General features: G+C 37.5%; 1 protein-coding gene across 1 annotated transcript in view; it reads right to left on the bottom strand.

Annotated features, from left to right (window-relative positions):
- The window catches only part of LOC150108066 (tRNA (carboxymethyluridine(34)-5-O)-methyltransferase alkbh8-like), a 249,687-nt gene that overhangs the window by 115,693 nt on the left and 120,363 nt on the right, over nt 1-13,631 (bottom strand). The window contains exon 6 of the mRNA XM_090415571.1: nt 8,407-8,513. Within this exon, the coding sequence (XP_090271697.1) occupies nt 8,407-8,513 (107 nt within the window). The remainder of the gene's footprint in view (nt 1-8,406; nt 8,514-13,631) is intronic.

Genomic DNA, 13,631 nt, shown 5'->3' on the forward strand with positions numbered 1-13,631 from the left:
TAGCTAAACATTTGGCCAAAGAGCTCACACACTATACTGGCAAAACAACATCACACATAAAAATCTCAGCGCACTTTAAAGCCAACATAGAAAACCTTACACTCCAGCATACTGACATAATGGTCAGCTTTGATGTCTCCTTCTTATTCACAAATGTCCCACTCAAGGAAACTTTAGAGCTAATCCAAGCTAAATTTTCTCCCGATATCTCATCCGTATTTCAGTTCACAATGAACTCAGGCTATTTCGTTTGGCAGGGAAAATTCTACAAACAAATAGAGGGGAAACCCATGGGTTCACCACTCTCCCCACCCTTGGCCAAATTTCTTTATGGAGACCTTTGAAGAAAAAGCTTTAGCCTCTGCCCCACAAAAACCAATCATATGGCTTTGCTACGTTGATCATGTGTTCGCTATTTGGCCACATGGATCTGAAACGTTCCTCTCCTTCTTAACACACTTAAACAACCAACACCGCAGAATCAAGTTCACCCTGAAAAAAGAGGAAAGCAACAACTTCCCTTTCCTAGACACACTAGTCACCTGCCAGCCTGATGGAACTTTGGTTTTCTCTCAGTTTATATAAAACCCACCCATACAGGCTGATACATTCACCAACAATCCCCCCCCCCTCTCACAAAAATATGGAGTGGTGAAAACACTATACAACAGGGCTAAATTAATCTGTTCTAACGACATGTCCCTAAACATTGAACTAAATCACATCCTCAACACTTTCTCAGCCAATGGCTACACCCCCCCCCCCAAAAAAAATTAAAACCTACAAACCACAGTCCCCCCCCCACCCTCCACAACACAGATTACTCTAAATCCATCACCATTCCCTACATCCGAGGCACCTTAGAAAAAATTACCAAAATCTTAAAAAAACATGACCTCCTGTTACAGGCCATACAGAAAATTGGCATCCCTTATCCACTCCACTAAAGACCAACCACTTCCCCTAGACCTACCTGGTGTATACCAGTCCCTTGCAGCTGTAAACTGTCTTACTTTGGCCAAACAGGCAGGACAGCGAATATCAGAATTTCTGAACACAAGGACTACATCTGTTTTCACAAGTACAGCCATTCTGATCTTGCAGACCATGCTCTGGATACACGCCACAGAATACGGTGGAAGGAAGCTACAGTAATGCAGTAATACGTAGCAAATACAAATTCGAAAGACTATTTATGGAATCAGCCTCAACCCTAAGAAACTCTCCAAACCTCAACAAATTTGGTTGTTTGCGACTGCCCCAAATTTGGGAGGCATACATCAGCAGACCTTCAGCCCAATGGCCAAGAACACCTACTTAGCCTGCTATAGGGCACCATCAGGACTTTTAGGAGAACAATAGCTTCATCTCTTCATTCTCAGTTACTGCGTTGTAGTGCCTACATGCACGTGCCTTTTTTTGTGAGTTCCTTTTGAAGATGGCAATGTGAAGGTGCGAAATATCGGAAATATTTATTAAAGTGTAATTTAATTTATATTCATATCTACGTTGTTCAATTCCTTAAGTGATTTAATAATTACTATAACTATAGCGTTTGGAATAGCTTCTCTTTTGGCATCTTGTCATATGCCTTTTCCAGATCTACAAAACTTAAATACAGATCTTCGTTATATTCACATGATTTCTCAACAATCTGTCGTAAAGTATAAATCTGATCCTGACAGCCTCTGTTTGGCCTGAATCCAACTTGTTCTTCACCAAACTTCTCTTCCACAATCCTTCTCAACTGTTTCTCAAGTATACTTGCATATATCTTACCAGGAACACTCAGTAATGCCTCTGTAATTTTCACATTCAGTTTTATTTCCCTTTTTATATAAGGGTACTATGAGAGCTCTACTCCAATCATCTCGAATTCGTTTCTCTGTTCAGGCCTTCTGAACTATGCAGTGCAGCCACTGTACGACTTTTATACCTCCATACTTAAGCATTTCTGGTCAAATATCATCTACTCCAGCTGCCTTTCCACATTTCAGGCTTTTGATGGCTTTTTCTACTTCAAGTATGGATATCTATTCCTGGCTATTTGCCTGTTGAGTGTTTTTTTCACCACTGTACTATCACTGCTTGTTTCATTTAGCAATTTTTCGAAGTAATTACTCCATATTTCAAGGATATCTTTTTCTCCAGTTTCATGTCACCTCTAACTCCTTTTACAGCACTCTTTCCTCCATTTCTAAGCTTCTTCAACAACCTCCAGAATATTTTGCCACCTTTTTGATATTTATTTTCTATGTTCTTGCCAAAGTCCTCCCATGACTTTTGTTTAGCTAGTTTTGGGAGGACTTTGGCAAGAACATAGAAAATAAATAAATGTAAAGCTTTCTTACATTTGTTTCTGTATTCCCTAAGAGCACAAGCTGACTTATTTGCCAGGAAGTTTGATATGCATGCTTTCTTCTTTTCCTTCACTGCCTCTTTAACTTCCTGTGTCCACCAGGGAGTTCTGATTTTTGCATCCTTGCACACAAGCTCACCACATGCCTCTCTGGCTGAATCAATCAGTGTTTTCTTCAGGGCTTGCCACTGAATCTCCAAGGTTTGGTTGCTGTTCTCAAACTCTTTCATTTTTTCTTGAATAATATTTGTGTATTTTAGTCTACAGTTCACGTCTGAGAGCTGCTCAACTTTAATACTCTTTAAAACGTTCTTACATGTTCATCTTTTCAATATGAAATTCAATTTTATCCTGCTCTCAAGACTAAATGGTGATCACTTCCAATTTCAAATCCTCTGTACATTCTGGTGTCCTGCACCAGTGGGAAAACATCACTATCAACAATAACATAGTCAATGAGAATTTTCTTATTCCTAGCCTCTTCTCTCCATGTGAATTTGTGCACATTTTTATGTTAGAACATTGTGTTAGTAATAACCAGTACATGTCCTGAGCAGAAATCCAACAGGTATTTGCCATTATTATTAGCTTTGCTCTTTTCTCCAAATTTTCTCAAAATATTTTTGTATGTCTGACAATCATTTCCTACTCTGCTATTTAGATCGTCAACAAGCACCAACATTTCATTTTTCATTGTTTCAGTTGCTGTCTCTAAAGCCTCAAAATATTTCTCCACTTCTACCTTCTGTGGGACCATAGGCACAAATAAGTCTCATTGTCCAGTTCCCCATTCTCATATTTGCCCACATCACTCTACTTGAAACTGCCTACCATTCAAGAAGATTAGTCTCATATTTAGTGTTGAATACTATGGTTACTCCTTCTTTTCCTTGATTGTCATTGCCTGAATATAACATTTTGTATTTATTGCTCAGAAAGATCTCACTAGTTTTTGTCTTTTTTGTTTCAGTCACCCCTATCATGTCGATCTGGTACTTATACAATTCCTCAGCTAGGTCCATTTCTTTGCCATTCAGGCTTCTTATGTTGATAGTACCGTTCTGGAACTCTGGTGATGTTGAGTTGGGGTAAGTTTTAGGATTTGTTCCAATAGCTGACTTTTCGTTGCTCGTCCTGGTTCCCTGGTGAAAACAACAGGGGGGCCCTTGTTTAACCAGGTGATGCCCCAGCTGGCATGAAATTCTGTCATGTTGTAACATCATTTGAAATTTTGGTTTAATTTCAAATAATTTCAATAAGATTACAATTTGGTTGGCTAAATCCCAAATTACCAGCTCATCCTCGTCCATTCAGTATCCAGGTAGATACCTAACAGGGGGGCACCATGAGAAGGTGAGGATTGGACATTAGGTCAGCCTGGTCGGTTCTCCGCATTCCTTTGAAGGCTATGTGGAGGTCTCCTCTCAGTTATATAGCTTTGACACTTAAACACTCCTTCTGTACTGACTTAGATCACAAATAAAATGATGGTATAACATACAGAAATGTCATGCTAGCTGGAGCAGTGCCTGCTTAGACAAGGCCCCTGCTGTTTTGATCAAGGAACCAGAGCAAGCAGTTAAAAAAGAAGAAGCTAAGAAAAATTGGGAAAGAAAAAGTTGGAGGAGAACAGGTTAAGTTCAGGCCAAATAGGAATTGTCAAGATTAGCTCAATCCTTGCAAGACAAAGATTATGGTTATCAAAGAAAATACAGACAGGGAAGCTCCTTAAAAACAAGTGTACCTTAATGGAGAAAAAATTGAGGAAGTCGGCAAATTCGAGTACCTGAGATCCATTATTAATGTGAAGAATTGCTCTTCAGAAGATTAGGAATGGCTAAAATAACAGTCAGACATGTGTCTAAAAAAATCTGGAAAGATGAATCTATCTCCATTGGAACAAAGTTGAGGATTTTGGATGCAGCTGTTTTTCTGACAGCAACTTCTAGATGTGAGACTAGGAACCTAAAGAAGTCTGATAGGAAAAGGATAGCTACTTTTGAAATGTGATATTACAGAAGGCTGAGGATATCATATACTGATAAGCAGACAAATGGATGGGTGCTAGAAAGGATCAGCAGAACTTTAAGGCTCCTTAAATATACTGACAGAAGGAAGTTGAAATTTCGACATCCTTTCGACAGATTGAGAGGATGGAAGGAGGACTTCTCAGAACAGTAATAGAAAGTAAAGTTCCTGGCAAAAGAGGAAGAGGTAGACTATAAACAAAATGGATGGATGGTGTGTCTAGAGTGACTGATCTTCAGAGAGTTGAAGCCTCCAAAAAATAGCATACAACAGGACCACGTGGCAAGGACTGGTGTGCCACATCACTGAGCATCTGAGTGACCATACAGCTGTTGGTGTCCAATAAAGAGACAGGTGGATAGAAGCAAATACAATAAGAATCTGTAATGAAGTTTTGTAGATCCGGAAAAAAACATACAACAAAGTGCCAAGAGAAACACTTTTCAAAACTTTACAAATAGATGGGGTTAATGGAACATTATACAAAACAATACATGGTCTATATTTAAGTTGTAAGTCGGCAGTTAGAATGGAAAAAAGTCCAGGAAGATGGTTTAGTGTAAAATCAGGTATAAGACAAGGGTGCATACTATTTCCATTTTTTTCATCTTATATATATCAATGTTTTTCAAACTGCAGGTTGTGACCAACTTTTTTTTTTTTTAAATTAAATGTAAGAGAAAATATTAGAGTGTATCTCCTAGATTTCGTAGCTTTTAACACATTCATGCCAGACAGTATCACATTGTGTGTTTCCCATCTACAGGGAACTCCCTTCATGGTATATTATGTTCCTTCAGCATTGAGGATGAGCATTTTTACGAAATTCTAAATATATACTGCATGCTAGTTTGAATGCTTTGATTAAATTTTAATTCAAAAATTAGTATTGTCTTGATGATAATGTATAGTGTCTGAGACAGGGGAGTTATTTATTATTATCCGGAGTTGGGTTGTTTCATTCCAGACATTTCCAATTTAAACAATTGTCACTACAATACAGTACATGGACTCTAATTATGTCCACACTGTATTTAGTAGCGATTTTGTTTTTTTAATTTTTTTATATGTAGTAAGGACACATATTGTTTTGTGAAACTTTTGTTTAGTTATATAGATATTTATAAGTAATATATACATACACAGTATGCCTGTTAAGTAATGAGACAACAATTATTACATCAAAACAAAGAAATATATTTGGAATTGTCAATTACACAAATTCAAAATAATCACCTTCCAACTCCACACAAGGTTTACATCTATCATACAGGTGTTCGAAGGCACAGTGGAAGTCCTGAAAGGGAAACTACTTCAGTGACTGGGTCACACCATGTTGGATGTCCTCAATGTCACTGAAGTGCTCCTCTTTCAAGGCACACTTCATCTTTGGGAAGAGGAAAAAGTCTGCAGGAGCCAAATCTGGAAAATAGGGAAATGTTCAAACACACAAATCAACTTCAAAGCCAGAAACTTCTTCACAGGCAGCTCACAGTGCACAGGCACATTCTCATGCAACAGAAACCAGTTGTTGTAGCACAGTTCTTTCCTGAAACATCACATTCGAGTGTACAGAAGTTGCATTACTCCTAAATAATACTAACCATTCACTGTGGTGCCCTCAGAACAAATTTGCAGTGGATAATTCCAGCAGCATCAAAAAACAATGACCATTGTCTTGACACATGATTTTTGCAACCTGACATTCTTCTGGCAGGGAGAAGATGTTCTATGCTATTCCATGCTCTGACATTTCATTTCCAGATCAAACAGAAAACACCAACTTTCATCACCAGTGACAATTTTTTGCAACACATCACAATTTTGATCAACTGCATGGATGAAATTTTGACAACATACAACCTGGTGCTCTCTCTGTTCGTGTGTCAATGTGTGGGGCACAAACGTCAAACAAATCTTCCTCTTGTGCATATCACTTTCTAAGATTAATCTGGACGTTTCCTTACTGACACTAAGCTGTACAGTGAGCCTAGTGGTTATCATTTTCATTTTCATTTGTCTGTGCAGAAACTGGCCACCCACAGTGTGGTTTATCCTCTGCTCTTCAAATGATGAAAATCAGTGGAACATAGGTGCACAGCTCAGTCATCACCGTTCCATAATGCACCTTCTGACATGCTCAACTCACACACGCTTACTTCAACTTCAAATCCATGTTGTGAGCCTCGGTTCTGAATGTTTTTGTGCAGATTCACATTCCAGTCAATGTCCAGAACTCTGCATTCAATGTGTTAGCTGATGAATGGCAGTTTTTATATATTATCCCTTGTAGCACCCTACAGTCACTTTCAGTGAGTGTGGTGGGTTATCCACTGCAGATAGCACTTGCAGATGACTCTCTGTGCTTCCATCTCAGTATGATATCACTGACTGTTGACCTGGGATGGCCCAATTTGTCAGCAATTTGCTGAGCAGATAGGCCTGAAACATGGTATTCTATTACAATGCTTCTTTCAAACTCTCTCAATTCAATTCCCTTCTCGTAGCCCTTTCAACCAGACACAGTGGCTCTGACTTGAGAGCATCATATCCTCTAATTTACACTGGCTACAAACACATGACTCATTACATAGACCTTGCCCATTGGGGTGTCTGTTGACTTCTTTCGAAGCAGTGTATATATACACACATTAATGTTTTCATTATTTCCCAATGAAAGGAGTTGATCCTAGAGTTAGGATCAACATGTGGCAAAGATAGAGTAAGCTACAATCACTTTGCTGCCTGTTAAGAACAGATTGACACTTTTTGCTTTTTAGCCTTTTGGTTAAGATAAGAGTATAAACTGATTTTTGGAAGATGGCGAAGTGCATGGAGTTTGCTTCACCTTTGCTGTGTTGCCTGGTACAATACAACATCAGTCCTCTTGTGATATTGGTTCTTGCTCCCCCCCCCCCACACACACAATGTGTGTGCATGCACTGGGTCAAGATGAAAAATATATTTTTTATTGTGGGTCATAAGCAGAAAAGTTTGCACCAGTCCAGTCGGTTGAGTGGTTAGCATATCTGCTCTCCAGCAAAAAAGGTTGATGGTATGAATCCAGCTATGGACATGGATGTTTGTGATTGTCTTTCACCTCCTTCATATAGTCATTCATACAACTATATATACACTCTCCCGTGGAGTGGGTCACCATAGGAAAAGTAGACCCATCTAATTAATCAAGAGAATCCTGCACCAAGTGGGATATAATGCTAGGAAGAAGAAGAAGGTCAGAAAAGTCTGAAAAAACACTAATCTATATGAATCATGTGATGAAAGAAAGCAGCATTAAATATGATATCAGAATCAGAGTTATCAAACTTAGTTCTTTATGTACATGAGGTTGTACTCTTAAAGTGGGTCACCATAGGAAAAGTAGACCCATCTAATTAATCAAGAGAATCCTGCACCAAGTGGGATATAATGCTAGGAAGAAGAAGAAGGTCAGAAAAGTCTGAAAAAACACTAATCTATATGAATCATGTGATGAAAGAAAGCAGCATTAAATATGATATCAGAATCAGAGTTATCAAACTTAGTTCTTTATGTACGTGAGGTTGTACTCTTAAAAAAATCCAGTGCAAATCTTCAGAATTCTTTACTCAACTGAATAAGAGCTATAACAAATCTGGCATGAAAATTAGCAATAAAATTATCAAAATTATAAAATATGCAGGAACAAAAAAAATCTTCAACTGCATTCTCAATGAAGAACCTATAGAACAAGTAAAATATTTCAGTTATTTAACTATCTTCAACATTTTAATGATGTATATGTTTTCATGTGGACTGATACAAGAATTCGCATGAAAACATTTTTGCATGAAACAAAAATATTTCATATTTTATTACTACCTAGACAGACATCCATCTAGAGAAAGTAGCAATAACCTGGACAATAAAGTTAAAAAAAAAAAAAACCCATAATGACATGAATTATGTTCTTAGGTATTGAAAATGCTGACTAAATAAGTGTATATCATCAGGTAAAACATGAATTAATAATGACTAACCCATGACTCCAGAGGTATCTGCATTCTTTTGTCATAATAAGAGCACTTCTTCTGGGAAGCAAAACTGGAACATGGGCACCATTTGGATGATAAAATTCCATTACAACCTATAAAATTCATAAAAAACAAAATGTTAATTTTGCATAAAAATACTTCATTGAATGTTAAAAGTAATATATTGCTTATATTGGAAGTTTTCCAGATGTTTAAAATCAATGTTTTTAACAGCCAGAGACCTTTCAATATTTCAACTTTAACTGTCTTCATGGAATAAGCTGCTGTTATAACTATGTTGTCTGCAGAAAGAAATTTACTAGTTAAAATGGAATAGAATCAAAAGCAGAAAGAAAACAGAATGGAAAAGAATAAAAAGTGCTTTAGACGACAGAAATATAAGATCTGATAACGTTGGAATCTTGAAAGATAACATTAATTTGGAGGAAAATTGTTGATCAGAAATTAGCAATGATGTATCATTGTGGTAAGGTTTAACTGCTGGGAGAACATCATGTTGGAGGTTTAATGGAGTATTGACAGCACTAAGAATGGATTAAAAACGTATTTTGATGATTCCAATATTTCATCTCAGTCATCGAAACATCTTCAGGGAATACAACTAACACTTGTAATACATATACAAAGACAACACAATACCCAATGAAAATGACTCTGAAGTAATGGGCATTCTGTAGGCAGCCTAAGAAGTAAATTAGGGCCTCTGATGGTTAATGTTTCCCAAATTTTGGGAAGGTAGTAACTGCACGAATTTAAATAAATATGAATTTGGAAACATTATTACTATTATTGAACGGGCACCTCCATGGAGTCCTAAGACTCATCATGGGAGACCATCAACACAATATCTATCATACCTCTCCTTGAAACCATTAACAGAAAAAGTGCTCACAAGTGACTTAGGCAACCTATTCCATTCATTCACCACTCTCCAAGCAAAAAATCTGGTCCTCACACCCTTACCACACACTTTTCCAACTTTGGAGATGACCTTGTTGTGTCCCTCTAGCCAAGTGTTGAAACATTTCCTCTCCATCAATCCTATAAAAGCATTTAATTAACTTAAATATTTATATCATATCCTCATCCCCCTTTTTCGCCTATCAAGCAACTTTTGCAATCCACAAAGCCTCAATCTATCTTCATAGGGAGCATTCCACAAACCACTCAACATCTTAGTCACTCGCCTCTGATCCTTTCCACCACTTCTTCATCCCCAAACTGACATTAAATTGACAACTAGTATGTTTTGTCCATACGTGTCAGCCTATTTAAATCATCCTGCAAGCTCTCTACATCACTAAGCCATCAACTTGACTAACAATTATCCTACCCAACTTTGCATCATCAGCAAACAACTAAATATCTCTCTCTGTAAATTATTTCCTATATCATTTATGTAAAAATTAAATAGCAGTGGTCAAAGCACATAGGGCCTGAGCCCCACCTATATTTGTATAACTAGCTCAATAATTGTAATTTTAAAAAATATGTTTCTTGTAATTATTATTTTTTGATCTATTTCCAACACATTTTATTGTTTAATAAAAAAATTACTGTAGTATTTTGTGGCAATATTGTATAATGCGACTTAGTACGGTCTCTGGGGCCAGCCACGGCTGGCCCTATTTTATACGTGTAGAACACAGGGCATGTATGAGGCACGTGCACTAGCGATCGTGTTTGTTTACCGGGTGCAACGCTTATCTTGGGGCCAGTTTAGTCTGGCCCAGTCACTGTGTTGGCACATACGTACATAGCGTGCGATTCTTTGATTGTGAAGCACATGCACTAGCAATCATGTTTGTTTACCGGGCACAACGTTTATTTTGGGGCCCCGTTTAGTCTGGCCCAATCACTGCGTTTGTACGTAAATAGTGTATGATTCTTTCATTGTCTTATTATTTATTTTCATTGTTGATCTGTTTTATTGTTTTTAGTGTGCTTAATTATTGTTGTTGTTTTTTGTTATAATTTATTTGAAAGTTTAAATTTTTATTACGTCCATAAACAATACATTTTAACTATGAACAAAATCGAGAGTTTATTGGAAAAACATTTCTCGTTTATTAAGTCTAGAAGAAAAATTGGCTCCTATAGATGAGCAGCCCCTGACTATAAATGAATAATAGAACCCACTATATAAATATAAAAAAATTAAGTTGTTTTTGGCCCCTGGCCCCACCTGTTTCTATTGTCACCTGCCGCCACTGTATATAGTTAATAGCTGTTGAGAGGTAAAGTAATTATTATTATGATGATGATTCTGGCCTACATGGAGTAAAAAGACTCATTGTGTGAGGCCCTTTCTAGAAAATACAAAGTCTGTCAATGCATTCCATGGTTCGGCCACCCTCCATGCAAAGAAACTACTCCTCACCCTCTTGTTCACAGCTTCCTTTCGTAACTTCCAGGGATGCCCCCTTGTCTTCGCTCCTCCCCCCTTCCCACCAAGCGAAAGAACTCTCCAGTGTCAACCCTGGAACTACCTCTCAACAGTTTAAAAGTCTCAATCATATCACCTCTCCTTCATCTGTCTACCAAACTCTGCAGTCCACATTCCCTCAGCCTGTCCTCATAACTAACATTGTACAGTCCTGAAACCATCTTTGTTATCTGCTTCTGTACCCTTTCCACAGTTAATTTATCCCCTTCAAATCCTGGAGACCAAATTTGAGGACAATAGTCCAAGTGTGGTCTGATCAGGGCTTTATAAAATGGAATGACAACTCTTTTATCTCTTCAGGTCAGCATCCTTCTCAGTACTGCAGCAATCCTGTGGGTTAGCTTCACCACCTTTGCAATATGTTCCCTGAATTTCAGGTTTCTATCAATCATTCGCACAAGATCTCTTACCTCCCCTTCTTCCTCCAGTACAGCTCCTCAAAAAGAGTATGCAGCCTCCCATCGATGTATCTCAAACTTCAAGACTTTACATTTTGCATTATTAAACTGATACCCCCATTCATTTGCCAATCTGTCCAGTTTATTCAAATCCTCTTGTAGGGCTGCCATATCTGCGCTATTACTAATAACCCTTCCTAGCTTCACATCATCTGCAAACAACTGAATATCTCCCTGCAATCCAGTAACAATGCTATTGATATAAAGAACAATACAGGTCCCGGTACTGAGCCCTGTGGGACCCCCACTCGTAACCTTCTGCCTCCTTGATATTGCCCCACCATACACAACTCTTGGATATCTATCATATAGCCAATCCTGAATCCAGTTGACTAACCTGTCATCTATGTTAATCTAATGTCATCAAATGTTAATGCCTGAGAAAATAAATTTCTTGGATGCCAAGTAATACATGTAATATTTTGAAGTCAGTAAAGATTGGTTAAAGTTAGAGAAAAGAAGAGAAATCATCTCTAGAAATTGGGTCATTATCAATAAGGGAGAAAAACAAATGCTTTTTTGCAAGAAATAACACAGGATCGAGTTTTGCTGATAACTTTTTCAGATCCCCTATAGAAGAAAGGTTTGCAGGCTGGAAGTGAAGGCTGTAGATATTCTAAAAGTTTTGATAGTGTAGTGCACAGTCTCTCAAATAAGGAGTGCAGCCTTAAAAAAGAATTGTTTATCAAGCAACTTTGAACTAGGATTATTTCAAATGAACAACTGATTGCAGTTGCTCATTTGGCAATTGCAACTGATTAGCAGCAATTACCAAACATATTGAACAATTTTTTTGCATGTTATATGCATGACAGTTTGGGAACCACTACTATAAAATGAAGCCATTCATACCATTCTATCTTTCTCTCTCTCTCTCTCGTCTTTATATACTCCAAGGGAAGTAGGTGGAACACTTTTAATAATAATTATTGGGAACTAGTAGGCAGCTGGTCTTTATTTGTCTCCATTTATCACTATTGTTATTTTGAGATAAATTCTATCAATGATTTAGAAACTGAAATCTATGAGAATATGGCATGACTGCTGCCAGCTACTGTTCTTAACCACAACCAATATTATTGTTATTATTATTATTATTTGACACCTCCAGAGTTTTTTTTCAATTTGTTGCAAATTAAATTAAATTTGCCAAAAAATTATATTCTTGTTTTATCCTTTATCCAAGTATGAGCAAACAAAGTTTGCACATGAAGTATCTTCATGACTAAGTTACTTGTCATTAGAGACTGATCAATTGCCTTAGCATCCTATAATACAAAGCACACTTTTTTGGGATGTGCATAATGCTATATTGTGAGAACGATCACTACCCAGATCAGTTTGACCTTTACTGAGGTCTCATCAGCGGGAGCTAGGCCCAGAAAAGATACCAAGGTTGAATTAGTGTAGAAGTCATATATTTCCCATATACTTCACCCACAAACTTTGTTTACTTACACTTGGATAAAGGATAAAATGAGAACATGATTTCTTCATCTCATCTTCCTTTTACCCTCTTTTACCTTGCTACTGAGGTTGAATTAATGCAGAAGTCATATATTTCTCATGTATCAGTAGTTAAAAGGTGTGCCACTTTTATAAAGTGGCACACCTTTTAAATACTGATACATGAGAATTAATGAGCTAAATGATCCTCCAAGTCACTTATTATAGGGCGATCTGAGGAGGATTGCTCTAGTTTTTGTAGAAAGCTCATACTTAAACAGCTTTCCTGGACATTGGATCACTAAAATGGTCTCGATCACTGCATTCCATTAGACATATGTCTATGATATAGCTTCTACTGATGTGGTCTTCATCAGGGTCCCCTCAGTGGATTCTTTAACTTGGGAGATGAGCAGTTCTTGCTGGTAGCTTTGCTACTGAGATATGACTGTACAGAGTTAAGGAGGGCTACGATATCAAATGATTCAATGTACAGGTTGTGCAGAGGAAATGGATGTGAGTTTCATGGCAGAAAAGACTTGTATAAGTGGAATGGCCTGCACCTGAATGGATTTGGCATCAGGAGATGGAGAAAATTATTTACTGGGTCAAGACCAAATGCAGGGAACCAGGGAAATTAGATCATCATAAAAGAATGGTAAGAATGAGTGTGAGTAAGTTCACTCATAGTATACACTTTTGATAATGATATGAATGTCAATGAACATGGCTATGAAATCTAGCAAAGAAGTGAAAATTATGCTTTCAGTTCAGACCTCATGTTTATCTGGCAAAGGGAGGGGAAAAAAGAAAATTGTCCAAATGAGCCAAGCAGACTGTAGATTTAGGCATATGAAAAA

The sequence above is a fragment of the Typopeltis vanoorti genome, chromosome 3 (assembly GCF_054136105.1).
Source record: "Typopeltis vanoorti isolate ZY-2024b chromosome 3, IOZ_Tvanoo_1.0, whole genome shotgun sequence".
NCBI lineage: Eukaryota > Metazoa > Arthropoda > Arachnida > Uropygi > Thelyphonidae > Typopeltis > Typopeltis vanoorti.